Source organism: Vipera berus (genome assembly GCF_964194415.1).
Source record: "Vipera berus genome assembly, chromosome: 1".
Classification (NCBI taxonomy): Eukaryota; Metazoa; Chordata; class Lepidosauria; order Squamata; family Viperidae; genus Vipera; species Vipera berus.
The window spans coordinates 336688446-336710726 of NC_138202.1; the positions used below are offsets into that span (position 1 = coordinate 336688446).

Genomic DNA, 22281 nt, shown 5'->3' on the forward strand with positions numbered 1-22281 from the left:
TTAACATACACATCTCACTTAAATATGGCACTCTGTCGCTTGAAATGTCATCCCAGGAATGAGAGAAACTGGAAGACTTTATTAAAGCTCTTCCCTCAGGCCCAGAACACCCCTGAGATGCCAGTTCGAAGAGTGAAGCTCATCCCTCTCCACTTCCCCCAGGCAAATGCATCAGAAGAGCAGGCCCATGCTGCCAAGAGAGATAGGTTGCCCCAGAAACAATCCTTTGTGCTCAATGGCGAGAGCTGTAGGCCCAAAGCCCTGCTTGGAACAAAATCCTTTGTACTGATGCTAAATCTGGGCCTGCAGTGGAGAGTTCTGGACTACTCCTCCTCCCCCCTCCCCCCCCACAACCATTGGGGTGCACACGGCCTATGCATTCCAAATCCACAAAATAATCCAGGATACAATGTATATCCTATACAGCATATTATATTTAATATCCAAATTCTCAGGGAAGTTATATAGAAATACACAAAGATAGAATTTCATCTTAGCCATGCATGATGTATTAAAGGTATAAAACAAGACTTAGATAATAAAAAATAACAATAAATTACAGCGACCACATGTCCTTTATTATAAAAGACAGTCCTTTATTTCAGAAAGCCATCCTTTAGATTTATTTTTTCAAAAACTCACTTTTGTCCTCTATTTTGGTTAATTGACTTTTACTATACCAAAGATATTTAATGCTGTGTTTCACATTCACGTAAAAATATGAAAACTGAATATTTTTAATAAAATAAATTTACATACTCCATGAGTCTCTTCAGTGGCCCAATCAACAGCTTGAACTTATGCACTTCTTCAGCTTTGACAGTTTACATAATATTTACCAAAAAAAATTAATGAAACAAGGATTGTATGATTAAATGGAGGCAGAATTTGAATATAGTTATTGAGATGGAACCCTAGGAATTCTAATGGAAGAACATCAGGTTTATTTGGAATATTATTACCTAGAGAATATTGGCATAAGATGTTTTACTATGTTACTCCACTCTTGATCACTAAACTGAATAATTCTATTTCCTAAAACTGTAGGAAATGTAATTATAAGGTTAGAACCTTTTTTCATATGTGGTGGCAACGTTGTAAAGGTCAACAATACTGAAAAAGGCTTCATAGTAGATAGGAGCACAATTTTGATGGCTGTAATTCCATTACATAAGGGACGCGGTGGCTCAGTGGGTTAGGACGCTGAGCTTGTCGATCAGAAGGTCGGCAGTTTGGCGGGTCGAATCCCGAGTGCCGCGTAGCAGAGTGAGCGCCTGCTACTCGTCCTAGCTTCTGCCAACCTAGCAGTTCGAAAGCACGTAAAAATGCAAGTAGAAAAATAGGGACCACTACGGTGGGAAGGTAACAGCGTTCTGTGCGCCTTTGGCGTCTAGTCATGCCGGCCACATGACCATGGAGACATCCTCGGATGAGCGCTGGCTCTTCGGCTTTGAAACGGAGATGAGCACCGGCCCCTAGAGTTGGAAACGACTAGCACGCACGTGCGGGGGAACCTTTACCTTTACCTTTAATTCCATTACAACCAGGATATTCTTATTAATATTTTTCTAAACCATATATATCCCTTCAAAATACACTGAACTGTATATATCAATGGCTGCATAAATTCTATATGCTTTCTACTGAAAAAATACTTTAATCCCTTCTTCAGAAGAATGGCTAACGTGTGAGAGGCTGCTAACATATATAAAATGGCATTCTACTTTAAGAAGCAAATTGGACGCAGAATTCTAGTACTAATGTATTGCTTATCATTTGTTGTTTTGTCGGTGATTTACATTTTGTTGATCAAGTAGGTTTAGCTTAAATCCAATAAGGATAGAAAAAAGGTTTATGTGGATCTTTTTCATTTGGAATTTAGGCTGGGATATAGGACTGAGAAGGCACTGGTCTTATTCATGCATAACCTCTGGGGAGCTTGGGATAGGGGTGATGAGTCCGTCCTGGCGCTCTTGGACATCTTGGCAGATATCCAAGATATCCATATTCAATATCATCAAGCATTCCATGCAGAATATTAAAAAAATGAGAGGACTCTGCCAAACCTAATTTTTGGTTTCTTCAGTATTATTAGCTAAGCTTGTTGTTTGCAAGAATGCAAAAGAAACTTCTTTCCTTCCTACCCAGTTTTATTTAATCTATACATAAAGTAAGCATTTTGGTTTTAGGCCAATTTATTTAGCACCAAAATATAAATCTATTCTAGATTGTCTGTTTTATATTGGTAATCGTTTTACTGCACCAGCTAAGCTTCAGCGCAAGAGAAGGGATAGCCAACATTGCACTAAAATAAACCTTCAGTGCTTTAGTCTGTTTTGGCTTATTTTTCAGTCAGAGTCTGAAAACTAAAACCACTTGCTGTTATGGTCACACAATATATTTTACTAAGTCGGTTGGGCTATATTCCTAAAACATACTAAGCTTAGTTAGTTCGGGTTTGTTTGTGTATGTTTTCGTAACTAAGAGTATGAATGCAGGATATTTAAATTTAAAAAATGTGTTTATTCAGTAGCCAAATTAATTGCATTGTACAAATCCAGCAACTTATACAAGGCAAGTTAAAGTGAGGTTGCTTGATTTAAAATCAATTTTATATCTTCAAAGGAAGATCTCCCCAAAATCATTTCCCAAGAATTTGGCCTCATCCTATCTAGCCTGTTTTTTTTTCTTTATGGCTGGTTGGGGAAGAGCAGAACATCCAGAAAAATATTATTTTTATTGCTGCTGCTTATTGCAGGATGATAGGTGAGTTTCAAAAAATTGTACCTAAACATTTTTAAATGTTTCAAATACCCAATGTTCAAAACAGTAGCCCAGATAATGTGCCTAATATGTTCAGAACAGTATGAGTCATGTGCCTAGCCCTGGTACAGTACTTTTTACCTTGTTATCTTTTATTATTTTGCCACTTTCTTTCTGGACCCCAAAGATGCTTTTTCACGAGGCAACTGGACTTATTTTTCTTTGAAGACATTTCACTTCTCATCCAAGAAGCTTCTTCAGCTCTGACTGGATGATGGGGAATGGAAAGATGTATATTCCTTGCAGACAGCTGGTAATTTGCATTCCTTTAGCATTCTTTCTCCTTGCTAAAAGAATGCAAATGATCAGCTGTCTGGAAGGAGTATAAATCTTTCCATTCCCCACCATCCAGTTCGTACTGAAGAAGCTTCTTGGATGAGAAGTGAAATGTCTTCAAAGAAAAATAAGAAAGTCCAGTTGTCTAGTGAAAAAGCACCTTTGGGATAACTATGACCTGGATGACTGAGAATTTCCATAGACATTTATTTCTGGATGTTGTTAACTCTTAATCCTTGCTGGCAACCCAGAGTCATTTGGCAAGAGATCAGCCACATAAATTGATTAAGTAAATAGCAAACAAACAAAATAATTTGGGGGTTGCCATAGAGATCTTAAACTCTCTATTGCTGAATGTCATATAAAAGAACTAAGACTCTATGCAGACTTTATTCAGAAGGCTAGGGTTAAGCCTACAAAAGAAATCTAAAAAAACAAATATAATAAAATATCACTTGCATACATTTTCCTATTTGAGGCTACAGAAAGGGATCTGTCCAAATTGCTCTTCTAATTTTACCCTCTATACAGCAACTTTGTGGGATATGGGCAGTTCAGAAATGTGAAATATAAATAAGTAAATAAATTATTTGTGTGACATTTATTTTTGACTTGTTTATTCACATGGTTGTTTCCTGCCTCCTTCAAGATATCCTGGTCCACATCAAGCTAAACAATTATCAACGGTAAATTAACTCTCAATATTTTAATATAGTATTTATCATTAAAGTTCAAAATTACAATGGAAACAGCTTTGCACCACAGATATCTCAAGACCCAAATCCTCAACTGAATCCCCAGTTTTAACTGTTTCACTAAAATAATAGAAGTCTGAGTGCCATCTAGGGGTAGCATATTCCAGGACAGGGTCACCATCATGAAAGCCTTCTTCCAGGTTCCCATGTCCTTAATATATTGGACAGGACACCCAAAGCATGCCTTCTCATACTGTTCTTACTGTCTGTTTGGAGCAGAGAGTCCTGTAGGTAATCTGGACTCAAGCATATACAGCTCTGAAGGGTAAAATCAGCATCTGGAATTATAGTCTAGAACACATTGGGAGACAACAAGGCACCCACAATTTGAGTGTAAAATGCTAAAGCAGCTTTTACCTACCTGAGAGCTGCTGCATTCTCTACCCACTTAAATATCCACATAGTCTTCAAAGGCAACCCTGAGTAATCCAGTCTAAGGTAACATGGACACAAGTTAATATCACTCTAAAGAGTTCTGCAATTAACCGTGCCTTAGCCATGAAAGTTGGCAGGGTGACCTTGAGCCAGTCACTCTCTCTCAGCCCAACTCATCTCACAGAGGTGTTGTTGTGTGGAAAATAGGAGAAGAAAATGTGTTGAATATGTTCACCGCCTTGAGTTATTTGTAAAAATAATAAATGTGAGATACAAATAAATAAATAAATAGGAGATCCTCTGAAGCTGAGCAAAGGCTCCTCTGAACACAGAATCAATCAGCTGATCTAGCAAGAGCTGTGTGTCCAGGAGAACCTGCAAGTCACAGACCTGCTCCATTAGAGGGAGCACAACCCCATCGAGAGAAAGTGCAGTGGCCAGCCACAAAGCGGTGGTTTCCGGATGAACAGAACTCCACCTATCTGGAATTGAGTTTCAACCTGAGCCATCCCAATCATTTCTAATTCATATCTCCTGCCTGATCCAAAGCAGAGATATATTTATCTGGATATCAACAGCATGTTCATGATAACCTACCAAAAACAGATGAATATCTTTGCCAGGAGTTTCATATAGATGTTAAATAACATGGGAAAAGAAGAGTGTTTTGTGTCACCTTAAAAACCAGGCACCAATGATAGCATATAATGCCCTTCTTTACCAGCTGCACAAAATAATCACATGTTGCCCATCTAAGGATGATACTTGCTCTTCCTAATGGGACAACTCTCTCTCTACCTTACCTCTCTACTCTGTTTTCATCTATTGTTTTCAAATTCTACTGCTCCATCTCCCATGGGCTGCATTTCACTTCCCATAATCCATAAACCGTATATACCAAAGTCCTTGTAACGGGGGCACATACTTTACTTTTCTTTCTATGTCTTTTGTCACTAAGAAACTTAAAAACACCATAATGCATCGAAAAGGGTCTTTTGCACTCATTATATACAGTAGGTTAATAAGGAAAAAAGATGAGGGAAAGACATTTGTGTCATATATTTGGTTAACTAACCCTATATATCTGCAAATAAAGAACTCTTCATTATTCTAGTAAAAGGTTCTGTGTCAGACATTTATTTAGGTTATTTTTTTTCCCAGGTACTTAAAAAGGATCCTGTTCTGCAATCTCCTTTCCTCCTTGGCCCATTTGGATTCTGGCACCAGTTTCTCCCAACAGATTTACACTAATTCTTTCTTCACATTCAACAAAGCTGGAGCTCAGAGCCGGCAATAGGCGGGTGGTGGGGCTGGAGAGAGATGGAATGGAATGACAAAGCTCTCAAACAAAAGGCACCTTAGCCAGTCTTTAGATGCAAATCACACAAGGATGGGGCCTGAAAATCTGGCAGCTGGACAAGGGAAGGGAGGCCAATAGACTGAAAGATTTTCCCTAACAAGCTTGGAGCTGAACTATCTTACCCCCTCCATCCCCAAAATGCATGCGATGAAAAAGAGGTAATATATAGTAAATACATCATTCTTGAGATTCTAAGTTAACCCTAGAGCAGGGGTAGGCAACCTTGGCTCTTTTATGACTCATGGACTTCAACTCCCAGAATTCCTGAGTCAGTTGAGGTCCATGAGTCATAAAAGAGCCGAGGTTGCCTACCCCTGCCCTAGAGGAAGTCTTGCAAACCTTTTCCAACCAACCAACAAATTATATTAAGAGGAATAAGCTCTCACAAGCTGCTCCTCACTTCACCAGATTTTACTTATTTGTTTGAAACGTTTTTACAGATGCCCATTCTTATAATAAACTTTACCGTAAATTACAATAAAACCTAAAACCATATCAAAAGTATTTAAACCAAATGGATGAAAACAAAACCCTGGTTCCAACCTGCAGTCGCCTCATCTTATCCCAGCAATTGGGGGAAAAGCCAGGTCTTTAGTACTTTACTAGGAGGGTAGAGGCTGCTAGTCTTCAAGGGGAAAAGTGTTCCATAGGGCAGTAGCTGCCACAGAAAGGGCATGCTTCCCAAATTGCAATGTTTAAAGAAAGGGACAAGGAGCATGTCCATGCCACCTAACCTGTTATGGCAGGTAAATGTCCTTAGAAAAAGGGGGTCTCTCAGATAACCCAGCCTTATGCCACATAGGGCTTTAAAAGTGATGACCATGTAATTTGGAAGAAAAAAAGCTGGAAATCAGTGCAGCTCATGTAACAAAGGTATTAAATGGGTAAACCCTAGAGCAGGGTTAGGCTGGCTCAGGAATTCTGGGAGTTGAAGTCCATGAGTCATAAAAGAGCCAAGGTTGCCTACCCCTGCCCTAGAGCCATGCAATTCAGTGTGCCCTGCTGAGTTCTGGACCACTTGAAGTTTCTGGGTGGTCTTTGAGGGCAGCTGCACACAGAGTGCATTGCTGTAATCCAAAGGGAAAGTGACCAAGGCATGAGTGACTGTGAGCAAGGCCTCCTGGTTCCGGAAAGGGTGTAATTAGCACACTAGACAAATCTGTGCAAAGCTCCCTGCCCCCCCCCCCATAGCCACAGCTGCACACCAACTCAGTCTGGGGAAGTGCCACCCCATCCAGAGTCAAAGATGAAATATAATCTGGATTTGGGGGACCAAAGCCCCAGAGCCACTCTGTCTTGCATACAGTGACTTTACTAATGTAGGATTTAAAGATACTTATAAGGTTCCCCGGCACATGCGTGCTAGTTGTTTCCAACTCTAGGGGCCGGTGCTCATCTCCGTTTCAAAGCCGAAGAGCCAGCACTTGTCCGAGGACGTCTCCGTGGTCATGTGGCCAGCATGACTAGATGCCAAAGGCACATGGAACGCTGTTACCTTCCCACCATAGTGGTCCCTATTTTTCTACTTGCATTTTTACGTGCTTTCAAACTGCTAGGTTGGCAGAAGCTGGGACGAATAACAGGCGCTCACTCTGTTACGCGGCACTCGGGATTCGATCCGCCAAACCATCTGATCGACAAGCTCAGCGTCCTAACCCACTGAGCCACCGCGTCCCTTCAACATACTTATAATCTATCTCATAGATAATCAGATCTACATAATCAACCTGTCTTCCCCTCCCTTTCCCACTTGTCATCCCAATATAAATCCAACAGCAGTCTAGCCACTCTACACATTTGATGAAATAACATGCATCCTCCTACAAAATGTATGTCTAATAAAAAATTTTAATTGGAAAAGGTGATACTAGATTCCTTCTCGTGCTTTGTCACCATAAACTAGCACCTTTCCCCCCCCCCTACAATAAGTATTACAACAGTACAGCAGGAGTAAGAAATCCGGTGTCCTCAAGCTGTCCTGGGATTACATCTCTGAGAATCATGCCAATTTGGGGTTGATGGAAATTGAAGTAAAAATCAGCAAGATAATAACAGGTGTCCATTAACCGTGCTATTCCCCAGAGCTGTTTCTCCATCACTTTTGTATATCTAACTTGAAACAGGCCCACTAAAATGTTGCTCTGGGCTCCAGGTTTGGCCATGTCACCTGAAGGATCATTCTGCCTAGTGATGAAAAAAATATATCCAGCACTGGGTATTCTTTTTTCATATATTCTCAAGGCATCAAGTCCTTACAGGGAATGTGAGAAGCTCCCTGGCTTGTATAAATCTTTACCTTTAATGGAGTTAACCAGCCTCTGGATGGGAAAAGCAGTCTACAGCGCCTTTGAATAACTTATTCTGGTGGGGCGCTCCAATCGCAGAGTTCACATATTTCCTCCTGCTTTATCAAACATTTTAAGGTGGAACAACTATCTCAAAGTAGAGAAACCATTTTCCAGCCTTCCTCAAAGGACCTTTTCTGATGGGTTCTTACAGGGGGGTTATTTAGACCACTGTCTGGATTAGCACAATACTCAGAATCAGCACAGCAAACAGCAAACTAGGGGAAACGCACCCTAACCAAGATCAAAGCTAATCCGTTCTGCATATTGGTCTTCAGTTTTTCTCCTTAAATAGGTTGCATAAATCCACTGCACCACTCATCATAAATGTAAGAGCTTTCCTGGATCAAGCAAAGGGTCCACCTAGTTTAACCGTTTGGTGGCTACAGCGGTTAAGCCAATGCACTTGGTTGTATTCCCGGAGCAACAACAGCAAACCTCCAGGAACACACCAGCTTTCCATTTCCTCTTGGTATTGGGGGACGAGGGGGGGGGAGGGTTGACAACTCAGGGCCGCTTCCTTAGGCTTTTCATACAACTGAGGAGTTTGAAATGGGTTGATACAGATAACCGAGTCATGCGGGGTGGGGGGGCTATTGTATACGTAGCCCTGCCCTCCCCCCAATCCATTCACAAGAAAAACGGGGGGGGGGAAGAGGGGACGGAAGCAGACTTCCCTCTTCATTAGTATTCAAAACATCGTTCATACCCAAACTCCCTATTCTTCTCACGCTGTACAAAACCCGAAGCCGGGCAGCTTGCCACCCCCCTAGCCTTCCCTCCCTCCCTCCCTCCCTCCCCAGGGCTCTGCAAGCAATCCTTCCTCGCAATCAGAGGGAACAAAAGTGGGGCAAGGGAGAGAGGGCGAAATTGCCATAAAACCATCCCTCCGATCCCGCAGCGCATTTTTTGCATCTGTACAAGAGATCGCCTATGAACCCTACGGGAAGGGAGGGGGAAGAACCGGCCGCTAAAACAAAACAAAACAAAACAAAACAAAACAAAACAAAACAAAACAAAACAAAACAAAACAAAACAAAACAGAGTCCAGTTAAAAGTAAATTAACCGCTCAGCGGTTTCCTGGTACCGGGCTTCCTCCCCCACCAACCCCGCGCCGCCCCCGCGCACCAGATGGGCAGGCCACATTCATTGTCGGTGCAAATCCCGCTTCATCGGTAACAGGAGTCTCAGACAGGAATCCCGGGACTCCCCTTTCGGGAGGGAGGAACCGGGACTGCGCTCGCAATGCCCGAACGAGACAGAAGAGGCGGGATGCCGGGCGAGATTCGCCGCAAGCCCGCGTGGGCTGTTCGTCTGCACCAGCCCAGCCGTCGAAATCCTGTACGCGGCAGCAGTACAAGAGCCGTCCCTTAAATCAGCGTTTCCCAACCTTAGGAACTTGAAGATGCGTGGACTTCAACTCCCAGAATTCCCCAGCCAGCATAGCTGGCTGGGGAATTCTGGGAGTTGAAGTCCACGCATCTTCAAGTTCCTAAGGTTAGGAAACGCTGCCTTAAATTTCCACGAGGCTCGCGCCGGAGCATCTGCCTTGGTGTCGCGCTGCCCCCGGAATCAGCTTCAGGGGAAGAAAGAAATCTAACGCAACTCGGCAAAGTTTGTGTTCCGCGTCCCTCCTCCACCCTCCCTTTCGCTCGGCCACTCGCTTCCCCGGTTCCCTCCCGATTTTACCGACAGCGCCTTCTCACCCTCCGCCCTGCTGACAACATAAATGACCACACACACACACACACACACACGCACGGAAATCTCTCTCCAGCCGCGGCAACAACCCCCAACCCAAAGAAAGCAGGCAGCCCGCTTCGCCTCCCCACCGCACCCCCGCCAGGGCAGCCGGCGAGCCAGCCAACGAGAGACCCACCCGGGCCGGGGCGCACGAGGGCGGGCAAACGGCATTTGGCCACGATAAGGTCGAGCGGCAGCGGCGGGCCGGAGCTCCACGCCAGGCGGCCCAGAGCTGCCGCCAATCGCTCCATGCTGGCCGTCCGCCCCGTCGCCGCCTCAGGAGCATCGCCCTCCACCTCCTCGCTCGCGCCGTTCAGAAGCAGCCGCGGCCGCAACAAGCGAAGCCCGGCCGCTGCTCCTCCTCCTCCTCTTCCGACGACCGCTGGGACACGCCGGGCAAGAGCAGCGCCGCTCGCCCCGTCCAGCAGGGCCTGCTCCTCCCGGCGGGTAGGGAAGCTCGGCCGGCGGGGGACCAGGTGGCGCTCGCTCCGGCGGCTACATACCTCTCTCGGCTTGCCGGCTCGCTCGCTCGGCTGGAGGCCGGCCAGACCCGCCCACTGGAGGGCCCGCCGTGGACGCGCTCGCATCCCCCTCGCAGGCGTCCCTTGAATGGCCGAAGCGGCCGAGCCTCAGTTCTTTATCCCCGCGACGCTCCCCTGCTTTCTCCGCAGCAGCAGCCTCGCTTCTGCCGCGGAGCGGGCGCCTTCAAGCCGGAACTCGCCAGGGCTCCCAGAGGCAACCCGGCCAGAGTAAATCAACCGCTCACCTCGGCAGTGATTGAGAAGAATGCGCCAATCTCTGACGGCAGCCTATTTCGGAGTAGGCCTACTGAATTCTATGGGGCTTACTGGAGGACTATACCGGCAGCCATCTGCAAGATGGTCCCTGCACACACACAGGCAGGCTGGAGGTTGCCCCAAGCCTGTTGTTGACTACCATCTAACATGGATCTGTTTCTACTTCCAAACGTGGTCCGACTTTGTGCTCTTGACTGGAGCCAGGAAACCAGTCAAGTCAATCCATTGACTCTTCCTCTGATCACTAACTTCTGGAGGGCTTCCAGCTGCTCTGGGAAGGCAATGCCAACCAACCTTTTCATGCTGTGGAAATAAAGATGAAAGAAAGGGTGAGAAAACAGAGGAAAGCTACAGGGGGAAAATATCTTCATCGGGACATCTTGTGACATTCTGTTGCCAGCCTCTCCATTTTAACCTTTGTTGTTGTTAGCTGTGAAGTCGTGTCCGACCCATCGCGACCCCATGGACAACGTTCCTCCAGGCCTTCCTGTCCTCTACCATCTCCTGGAGTCCATTTAAGCTCATGCCTACTGCTTCAGTGACTCCATCCAGCCACCTCATTCTCTGTCCTCCCCTTCTTCTCTTGCCCTCAATCTTTCCCAGCATTAGGCTTTTCTCCAGTGAGAAACCTTAAAGGTAAAGGTAAAGGTTCCCCCGCACATGCGTGCTAGTCGTTTCCGACTCTAGGGGCCGGTGCTCATCTCCGTTTCAAAGCCGAGGAGCCAGTGCTTGTCCGAGGACGTCTCCGTGGTCATGTGGCCGGCATGACTAGACGCCAAAGGCGCACGGAACGCTGTTACCTTCCCACCATAGTGGTCCCTATTTTTGTACTTGCATTTTTACGTGCTTTCGAACTGCTAGGTTGGCAGAAGCTGGGACGAGTAACAGGCGCTCACTCTGTTACGCGGCACTCGGGATTCGACCCTCCAAACTGCCGACCTTCTGATCGACAAGCTCAGCATCCTAACCCACTGAGCCACCGCATCCCTTAGGGCTCAGTCTCTACCTCACCGAAGAATCTGAAGGCCATGGTTAAGAAATAATAATAAGATGGTGTCATGTGATTGAAGCCCCTTCTGTTTTTTATAAGGCTTGCACCATTAATGGCCAACAACTTCCCTTTTTTTACCACACCCTCCAAATAAGTCTGCTTGTCTAGTATTTTGTGCTACACAAACAGTGGGCTGTGAAAACCTGGCCTGGGAGAAGATAAAGCCAACATTACGTAGACCAAGAATCAATATGAGGTTGCCAGCCCAGTCTGGTGTCTCTAGAAAGGATTAATGATATGTGAAGGCTCTGTGATCAAGCAAGGATTTCATAAAAGCAAGCTGAAGATATATGCTGATGATATTATGTGGTTTTTTTGTAATAATATTCTTAACCAAAATGTATGGGTATAATACAACTATTTGCTAAGTAATTAATTCCATTAATTTGAGATTCAGTTAGAATGTTTAATATATTTTCAGTAGGATACAAAATGAATTCTATTTTGTGGTGTTTTCAAAAATTGTAAATGTTACGGAATTTGCAGTAGAATATTTCTATCATAGAAAATTTTAATTACAGAAGCAAATATTTTAAAATATTTCAGATTAAAATCAGATTAAAAATTCTCAGAACTTAATGAAAAATAAATGTTTTGAAACAAATTCAAGATTGATATATGCATACATAGCTATATAATTTATAGGCTGCTCAACGTTAAACAACTGTAAATGACTTATACTTTAAAAACAATAAAAAATAAAAAATAAAAGGTCATAGAAATCCAGAAAAGACAGAAGCAAATTTTCTAAGTCCCCTTCCTAAATCACATTGTTCAATCAAGAGTTTACCAGGACAGAAACAATGCAAGATAGTTCATCCTTCAAACAACCAGGCATTATGCTTTGACTTAAATACCACTTGACAGTGCTTTACAGCCCTCTCTAAGAAGTTTTACCAAGTCAGCATGTTGCCCCCAACAATCTGAGTTCACTGGAGAAGGAAATGGCAACCCACTCCAGTATCTTTGCCATGAAAACCCTATGGACAGTACCAAAAGGCAAAACGATATGACGCTGGAAGATGAGCCCCTCAGGTCGGAAGGCATTCAATATGCTACTGGGGAAGAGCAGAGGGCTAGTACTAGTAGCGCCAGAAAGAATGAAGTGACTGGGCCAAAGCCGAAAGGACGCTCAGCTGTGGATGTGTCTGGTGGTGAAAGGAAAGTCCGATGCTGTAAAGATTTTTTCTCCATAGGAACTTGGAATGTAAGATCCATGAATCAAGGAAAGCTGGACGTGGTCAAACAAGAGATGACAAGACTGAACATCGACATCTTAGGTATCAGCGAACTAAAATGGACAGGAATGGGTGAATTTAATTCAGATGACCATCAGGTATACTACTGCGGGCAAGAATCCCTCAGAAGAAATGGAGTAGCCTTCATAGTCAATAAAAGAGTAGGAAAAGCAATACTGGGATACAATCCTCAAAATGACAGAATGATCTCAGTTCGAATCCAAGGCAAACCATTCAATATCACAGTAGTCCAAGTCTATGCCCCAACCACCAGTGCTGAAGAGGATGAAATTGACCGGTTCTATGAAGCCCTACAGCACCTTATAGAACTAACACCAAAAAATGATGTCCTTATCATCATGGGGGATTGGAATGCTAAAGTAGGAAGCCAAAAGATAACTGGAATAACAGGCAAGTTTGGCCTTGGAGTACAAAATGAAGCAGGGCACAGGCTGATAGAATTTTGTCAAGAGAATACGATGGTCATAGCAAACACTCTTTTCCAACAACCCAAGAGACGGCTCTACACATGGACATCACCAGACGGTCAACACAGAAATCAGATTGACTATATGCTCTGCAGCCAAAGATGGAGAAGCTCTATACAGTCAGTAAAAACAAGACCAGGAGCTGACTGTGGCTCAGACCATGAGCTTCTCCTTGCAAAGTTTAAGCTTAAACTGAAGAAAGTAGGGAAAAGCACTAGGCCACTCAGGTATGAATTAAATCATATCCCTGTTGAATATACAGTAGAGGTGACAAATAGATTTAAGGAATTAGATCTGATACACAGAGTGCCTGAAGAACTATGGACAGAGGTTCGCGACATTGTACAACAGGTAGCAACCAAAACCATCCCAAAGAAAAAGAAATGCAAGAAAGCAAAATGGCTGTCTGAGGAAGCTTTGCAAATAGCTAAGGAAAGGAGGGAAGTGAAAGGCAAGGGAGAAAAACATACATATACCCAATTGAATGCAGAATTCCAGAGAATAGCTAGAAGAGATAAGAATGCCTTCTTAAATGAACAGTGCAAAGAAATAGAAGAAAACAATAGAATAGGGAGGACCAGAGATCTTTTCAAGAAAATTGGACAGATGAAGGGAACGTTTAATGCAAAAATGGGCATGATAAAGGACCAAAATGGCAGGGACCTAACAGAGGCAGAAGAGATTAAGAAGAGGTGGCAAAATTACACAGAAGAACTATACAAGAATGAGCTTAATGTCCCTGATAATCACAATGAGGTGGTCACTGACCTCGAGCCAGACATCCTAGAATGTGAAGTGAAGTGGGCCTTAGAAAAGCTGAGCAACAACAAAGCTAGTGGAGGTGACAGTATTCCAGCTGAGCTATTCAAAATCTTAAAAGACAGTGCAGTAAAAGTGCTACACTCAATTTGCCAGCAAATTTGGAAAACTCAACAGTGGCCACAGGATTGGAAAAGATCAGTTTACATTCCAATTCCAAAGAAAGGCAGTGCCAAAGAATGTTCAAACTATCGCACCATTGCACTCATTTCTCATGCTAGTAAAGTCATGCTTAAAATCCTACAAGCTAGACTTCAGCAGTATGTGGATCGAGAACTACCAGAAGTACAGGCAGGATTTCGAAGAGGCAGAGGAACTAGAGATCAAATTGCCAACATACGCTGGATCATGGAGAAAGCTAGGGAGTTCCAGAAAAACATCTACTTCTGCTTCATTGACTATGCTAAAGCCTTTGATTGTGTGGATCATAACAAACTGTGGCAAGTTCTTAAAGAGATGGGAGTACCAGACCATCTTATTTGTCTCTTGAGAAACCTATATGCGGGTCAAGAAGCAACAGTGAGAACTGGACATGGAACTACTGATTGGTTCAAAATTGGGAAAGGAGTCCGGCAAGGCTGTATACTGTCGCCCTGCCTATTTAACTTATATGCAGAGCACATCATGAGAAAGGCAGGGCTAGATGAATCAAAAGTTGGAATTAAGATTGCTGGAAGAAATATCAACAACCTAAGATATGCAGATGATACCACTCTAATGGCAGAAAGTGAAGAAGAACTAAAGAGCCTCTTGTTGCGGGTGAAGAAGGAGAGTGCAAAAGTTGGGTTGAAACTTAACATTAAGAAAACCAAGATCATGGCATCTGGCCCTCTCAATTCCTGGCAAATAGATGGGGAAGAAATGGAGGTAGTGACAGATTTTATTTTCCTGGGCTCCAAGATCACTGCAGATGGGGACTGTAGCCAAGAAATTAAAAGACGCTTGCTCCTGGGGAGGAAAGCCATGGCAAATCTAGACAGCACACTAAAAAGCAGAGACATCACCCTGTCAACAAAAGTGCGTATAGTCAAGGCTATGGTCTTCCCAGTTGCAATGTATGGCAGTGAAAGTTGGACCATAAGAAAGGCTGAGCGCCAAAGAATTGAGGCCTTTGAACTATGGTGCTGGAGAAGACTCCTGCGAGTCCCTTGGACTGCAAGGCGATCAAACCGGTCAGTCCTAGAGGAGATCAATCCTGACTGCTCTTTAGAAGGCCAGATCCTGAAGCTAAAACTCAAATACTTTGGCCACCTAATGAGAAGGAAGGACTCACTGGAGAAGAGCCTAATGCTGGGAAAGATCGAGGGCAATAGAAGAAGGGGACGACAGAGAATGAGGTGGCTGGATGGAGTCACTGAAGCAGTAGGCGTGAGCTTAAATGGACTCCAGAAGATGGTAGAGGACAGGAAGGCCTGGAGGAATGTTGTCCATAGGGTCGCGATGGGTCGGACACGACTTCGCAGCTAACAACAACAAATCTGAGTTCTCATTTTACCAACCTCGGAAGGATGGAAGGATTGAACTGGTGAGAATTGAACTGCCAAACTGCTGGCAGCTGGCAACCAGCAGAAGTAGCCTGCAGTACTGCATTCTAACCACTGCGTCACCACCAGGATGTAATCAGGTTTAATTTTTATTTTCATGAAATATGAAATATGAGACATTGGAATAAAGTGGGGGGGGGCGGTTAAAGACACTGAGCTTGTCAGCTTGAAAACTGACAGCCCAGTTCAAGACCTGAGCACTGCATGATAGGGTGAGCTCCCATGCCTTCCCCAGTTCCTGCCCAACTAGCAGTTTGAAAGCATGCAAATGCAAGTAGACAAATAGGCACTACTTTGGTGGGAATGTAACAATGTTCTGTGCACCTTGGTGCACAGTCTCACTGATCACATAACCATAGAAATGTCTTCGGACAACACTGACTCCCTCGGCTAAGAAATGGAGATGAGAACCGTCTCCTAGAGTAGGAAACAGCTGGACAGGGGAAACCTTTACCTTTACCTGGAGTAAGGTGAGTGACAAGTGGAGTATTTTCCCCCAGAATTGTTGGACAAGTGATACATTTTAAATCAGCTCCCTGCAAGTCTTTTAAATCATATTTATTGCAAGAATTTGGACTAATTAGTAGCTGAATAGAAATATATTCAATTACAGTAAAGCAACTTTTAACATGCAGTCTGAACCTGGCACATTGTTTGAAATACCTAAATTGTGATTATTGGAGAATATTTTAGATTATTCTAAATCTACAGGTCTTTTGGTCACCTTTAGAGAATTATTAAATTAGGTATTGATAAATTACTAACATTATGGAATAAGGGATTGGAATATCCCACTAATCAAACTAATTATTGCAGAAAAATAAGGAGAAAGGAGTAAATTATCTTGGGAATCATCCCCATGTCCTTTTAGCTGAAGCATAATTACATTTTACTAACTGGTTTCAAAGGACAGGACTCCATAATTTCTCTATCTTATCCCCAGCCCACTATGGAACTAACCTAGTATTGTCTGTAGTTGTTGTGTCACAAAATTACAGATGGGTGTCTGAAGAATCTAAAGGGAATATTGAGCAGAGTCACGCTGCCAAGGTGCAGTAAAGCTCAACTGTAGGGTAGTCCCAAAGATGCTTTTTCACGAGGCAAATGGACTTTCTTTTTTCTCCATGACCTGGATGACTGAGAATCTCCATAGATAACTGTAAGGTAAAGGTAAAGGTAAAGGTTCCCCCGCACATGCGTGCTAGTCGTTTCCAACTCTAGGGGCCGGTGCTCATCTCCGTTTCAAAGCCGAAGAGCCAGCGCTTGTCCGAGGACGTCTCCGTGGTCATGTGGCCGGCATGACTAGACGCCAAAGGCACACGGAACGCTGTTACCTTCCCACCGGAGTGGTCCCTATTTTTCTACTTGCATTTTTACGTGCTTTCGAACTGCTAGGTTGGCAGAAGCTGGGACAAGTAACAGGCGCTCACTCTGTTACGCGGCACTTGGGATTCGACCCGCCAAACTGCCGATCTTCTGATCGACAAGCTCAGCGTCCTAACCCACTGAGCCACCACGTCCCTAGATAACTGTAGGGTAGTGCAATTTATTTTGACATACTTTTTCTGCTGACTCAAAAACATGATCATGAAGAACCCTTATTCACACTCTGGGAATCCAGGTACAAGTTTATCTTTGAAATTAACTTATTTCTCAGTAAATCAGCAGCTTGACTTACTAATGCATTCAACAATTTGGGAAACATTTTATTCTGTGCAGTTTGCACTTTTTTTTTTTTTAAAAAAAGGGCTTTAACAGTCAACTCTATTTACACTGGAAAGTCACCTTAAGTGTTGACTGTTCATGAGAAATAGAAAACTACACTAGCCATTTCCTGCAGCACCATTATCTGACTCCATTTAAAATACAATGTAATCTTAGAAAAGTAAAACCACTTCAAATGTCCTCGGCACCGATGAAAGCATGACATAGATGGAAGGAAGGAGCAAGAGAGAAAAGGAAGAGGGAGAGATGCAATCCTCCAGGAATATGCCTTTGAGAGGTAGCTTTCCTAACTTCTAAAATAGCATTGCAGGATGGAACAAAGACATGGCTTCAGGAATCCTCACCAAATTCATCACAGTAGATCCATTCTGGGTTACCTGAATAGAGGGAGGAGGGCTTATAGTGCAATCATCAAATTCTAAGGCACTGAAGAACTGCCTGTCTTCTAGAGTTGCGTTGGATGAATTTCAATAATCATTTCCTCAACAGCCTTCAGTGACATCTTGTCTATTTTTAAACTGCTGTTTCTTTTGTCAGCTTCTCCTCTCACACTATATTTGGTCCCATTTGGTTGTTTTCTGAAGAGTGTCTTTAATGCCTTTATGCAATTTGTTTCCAACATTCCATTGGGTTGTGAAGAATAAAAATGGAAACAGGTCACAAATAAGAATGCGAAGACCAATCTTGCCTAGGCAGAGAGCCCCACAACTAATGTGTCCACAAATTGCACTAACCTCTTATGTGGTTTATTGGGCACCAGGGACTGGTTCCCTAAAGTTTTTCCATGGACTGGAGGGGGCGTAGTTTTCTGTGCTGCCTGCATCCCACAGATGGGGCTTTGCTTCCCGTTTCTGGCATGCCATGGACCACTGCTGGTCCACAGACCAGGGGTTGGGACCCCTGGTGTAGTATATGAAACCCATATAGTATGGCTTTGTATGTAAAACCAGTCCTATAGGATTAAATGAGCAATAATTAAAACAAATCTGTAGTGCAATTTAAACATTGAATCAGTATTATTGACAAATTAAAACTAATCTCTCCATAAAGTTTGCAAGACTGGCATTTTTGCAGTTTGTTACAAAGAAGTGGTTCAGTCTCTTTTGGAAGGATGGTTTTCCAATTACAGTTGTGCAAGCAAACTCCATTGAATAGTTTGTATGCTAGCTAGCCAATTAAGCAATTGCAAGAACTGGAATTTATACAGCAGAATAGTAGCTTTATGTCAACCATGTTATTTTAAATAGTTTCCTCCTCCTCCTTTGAATTTTGGAAGGGTTGTACAATGTACTTAGAATAAACTATATTTCTTGGAAATTTATTTAGATTTTTTTAGAATGGAACAAGCTGCTAAAAAGAGTATTTAGTATCTTCTACTGCCCGTAAGTGAATTACAAAATTCTCATAGCAAATCTGTAGACGGTTTTAATCAGGAGACTAATATATAACTGCAGAGCACATGGCCTTAAGGCTGGATTCAAACCTCATCAACAGGCCTATCAGCTTTAAGCAAAGTGGGACACTTGCTCTCTTCTCAAATGGAAAAGCAGCACCCTCTGCTGTTGAAGTGAATTCTGCTTTAGGAATATCCCTCAGGAACGCTGCTTAAGGCCAAGCTAGTTAATACCAAGCAAATATGCCTGAGAATATGCATGACAGAGAATGAACCTGGAGGCGCGGATGAAGAGAACAACAGGTAGCAGAAGAAAGCTACTGCTCTGCACATACAAAATCCCAGCTGTTGAAATCTTCCAAATAAATTACTGAGGGAGGTCACGGGAAAGATCAGACTCAATCCCACCGTTTCTGCTAGAGAATGTAGAGAGCTGCCACCAATGACTGGGATGCAACTATTTATGAACTGATGCAGTATAAGATATTTTCCACATTTTTTTTACAATAAACAGATACAAGGCAAGAAAGATGAGTGAAGCTGTAGAATGAAAGGGAAGGTATATTTAGTCTTCACAGAAGGCTGCTTATCCAGTGCTTGTTGGAAAGGAGATATTAGCATCTTAAAAACTGCTACCACTTAGTATGAAGACTATTTGTGGAAGTACTAGAAACAGGAAAAAAAATGTGCTCAGAGCCAGGTGTGCTTGAAATCTCCAAGCAGGCACTACGGTACAAGTAAGTGTGGAGATATCAAAAGGTTCAATGTATTGGGTTTAGAGACCATCTTAAGAGAACTTTATTCAGTCTTCAGCCTTGTTTTCCCTGTTATTCATACCCTTTGCATCCATTATTATCATCATTTCCAGGTTTCGCTCAATCCTTTCCCATCTAAGAAGCTTTTGCATACCTTTTCTCATTACATGCTTAGCAATGGTTGGTATAGCTACCCATCACTCTTAACACCAGCTGACAGAGCAAATTGAGGGGAATTTTGGATTTATCACTGATGAAGTGGAGAAAGTTAAGCAGCCTCTTTCCCCACAGCACATAACAGAAAATCAGGAGCAGAACAAACATATTTGCTCTAGTCTTTCCACTTACACTGGAAAATCACCTTAGATTTGTATCTAGAAGCCGGGAGGATTAACTTTCAATTAACCCTCCCAACCAAGTTCCCACAACACAAGAGATCGAAGTTAAGTATTTTATTTTGGTTACCAATTGTCATTAAGATGCTGTGCCTTTACCACATTTAGACTCAGTCTCTGAAAACAGCAAATTATTTTCATGCTCTTACCAAGAAAACTTTATGTACATATTCAGTTAGTTATCTCAAGTGAAATGTGACTCAAGGAAGTCTTTCTGATATGAGTAAACAAAAGGAGAGCCAGACTTTGTATTTTTAGCAATGAAATTTAAAACAAACCCTTTTCAGATATTGCAAAGTATTTTTTTTCTTTAGCCACTTTAGCAAGAAAAAAGGCACACCCAGCAATGCCTTTATTTTGCCCACTATTATATAAATGATGGGACTTAGAAAATTAAAAACCAAATCACATTTTAATATAAACAGAAATAGACCAGCTAGAAATATTTCAGTTTATTTAACTTGTTAAGTAGAGTATGATTTTTCATCTAATAGTACCAGAGAGTGGACTGTTTTGATTAACTACCTGGTGCTTAATGAACACAGCTTTTACAAAGGTTCTTAAAGAGACTCATACAGGAGGGCCAAGCCCAAGGAAGCAAATAAAAAGCACACATTTTAAACAAAGATTATACAAAAAATTATGCACACTCTATATTCCCTTTTTTGATGTTAGAAAGTGCAGATCTGAAAAAGGTAACAATTTCTATTTACAACACTAATCAATACATCAATATGTGAGGAACAGAACTGCATTGATTTGTCCCTTCAAGTCCCTGGTTTCTGCCTTTAACAGCCACTCAACTGGGATTGATTAACAAACAGGATAGGAGTCAATTCCCAAGCATAAGGGAAAGGAGACAGGAAAATTACTATGAAACCAGATCAAAGCTAGAGTTCCAAACACTTTCATTTTATTAAAATTAGTCAGTTTCATCAGCTGATTTGATTAGTAGAAGAAATTTTCTAAAAACAAGTGCAAAAAGGTTCAGTCTCAAGCTTGTCTCTGAGACTACATTGGGGGGGGGGGGAGGAAAGAGTCTGCCAGGAAACTCTTTTACAGACAGGCCAAGTGGTGAAAAGAATGACTCAGCAAGGCACCCAAATTCAACATGAGCCTCAAAAGATACAAGCCCTTGACCCATTCCCAGTATTTTCAGAACTGAACAACACCTCTCTGTTGTTTCGATATAGGTGTCTTAAGTGACATTTCTAGCAGATCTAGAATGAGACGAAAATCAGGAAACCAGAAAAGCAAGTTCCGTTCCCGTGGGGGCCCCCCCCAAAGCAGAGCACACTTGCTTCCTTAAGTAGAAAAATTAAAGTGGTATTTATGCTTAATATTCTTTAGCATTAATTGAAAGAAGTTACAATTGCCCAGGGTTGTAAACAAGGGATTTTTTTATTGTGAAGAACTTAACACAGAAGGAAAACATTCTAGGGGTGTGATCATTCAAACTTACTTGCCCTCTTTCTTCCCCCCCCCCACCCCCATGTTTAAATATTGACTAGGCTACTGAGTCACCTGCCTGGAGCAGCAAAGAAAAACCAAATTCTTTATGAACGGCTGTAGATTTGGGAACCACATGGTATAGTCCAGGGGTAGGCAACCTCGGCTCTTTTATGACTCATGGACTTCAACTCCCAGAATTCCTGAGTCAGCGTAGCTGACTCAGGAATTCTGGGAGTTGAAGTCCATGAGTCATAAAAGAGCCGAGGTTGCCTACCCCTGGTATAGTCATACACAAAGATTGAAGACAGCCACATCATCCTCCATAAAAAAACTAGTGCATGCAATTAACTCTTCCATATCATAAACCCCAACAACTATGCAGGAAGGAAGGGAGAAATAGTAATCGGTCTGACAGCTGCTAGACAAAGGTTAGTAGATACTTCACGTTTTACCTCAGAAAGCTAGATTTGTGATCTGCACTTCGAATTAAATTTGGCAAACATATTGTATTGCCATCTCTTAACACTTCACGCTATATATATATATAAAAAAAATGAAACCGGCATGCAGGCAAAAAAAAAAAAAGGGGGGGGGGAAGAGGCTGCTAAAGAGAAAAAAATGGCAGCAGGAACTGGTCAGAATTTAAACCAATAGGAAAAGAGACATCAAGCAGGTTGGAATAGCTTGCTCTAACCCCATTGTCCTCAATCCTCTACATCGATCACAGTAAAATCATCACAGTAGAATTTGATCTTCTGTCTTGCTTCCACCAGAACAGAAAAAAAGGGGGGGGGGAGGGAAGAACTAAAGTTCCTTTTCCACATAAGGCACAGGACAAAATAAACCCCATTTACATTACTCAAGGCGAATGAGTTTTTTGCTGATGCAAATACGGTGACCTAAGCACAGTGTTCATAATAAAACCCCACTGTTGTACAAAATAAAA

The 22281-nt window shown here is 42.7% G+C and overlaps 1 protein-coding gene across 1 annotated transcript in view; it reads right to left on the reverse strand.

Annotated features, from left to right (window-relative positions):
* The window catches only part of GAREM2 (GRB2 associated regulator of MAPK1 subtype 2), a gene marked incomplete at its 5' end in the record, with an annotated part of 32277 nt that extends 22348 nt beyond the window's left edge, over positions 1-9929 (reverse strand). The window contains one exon of the mRNA XM_081314786.1: positions 9815-9929. Coding sequence (XP_081170912.1) covers positions 9815-9929 — 115 coding nt within the window. The remainder of the gene's footprint in view (positions 1-9814) is intronic.
* Positions 9930-22281: the final 12352 nt, after the last annotated feature.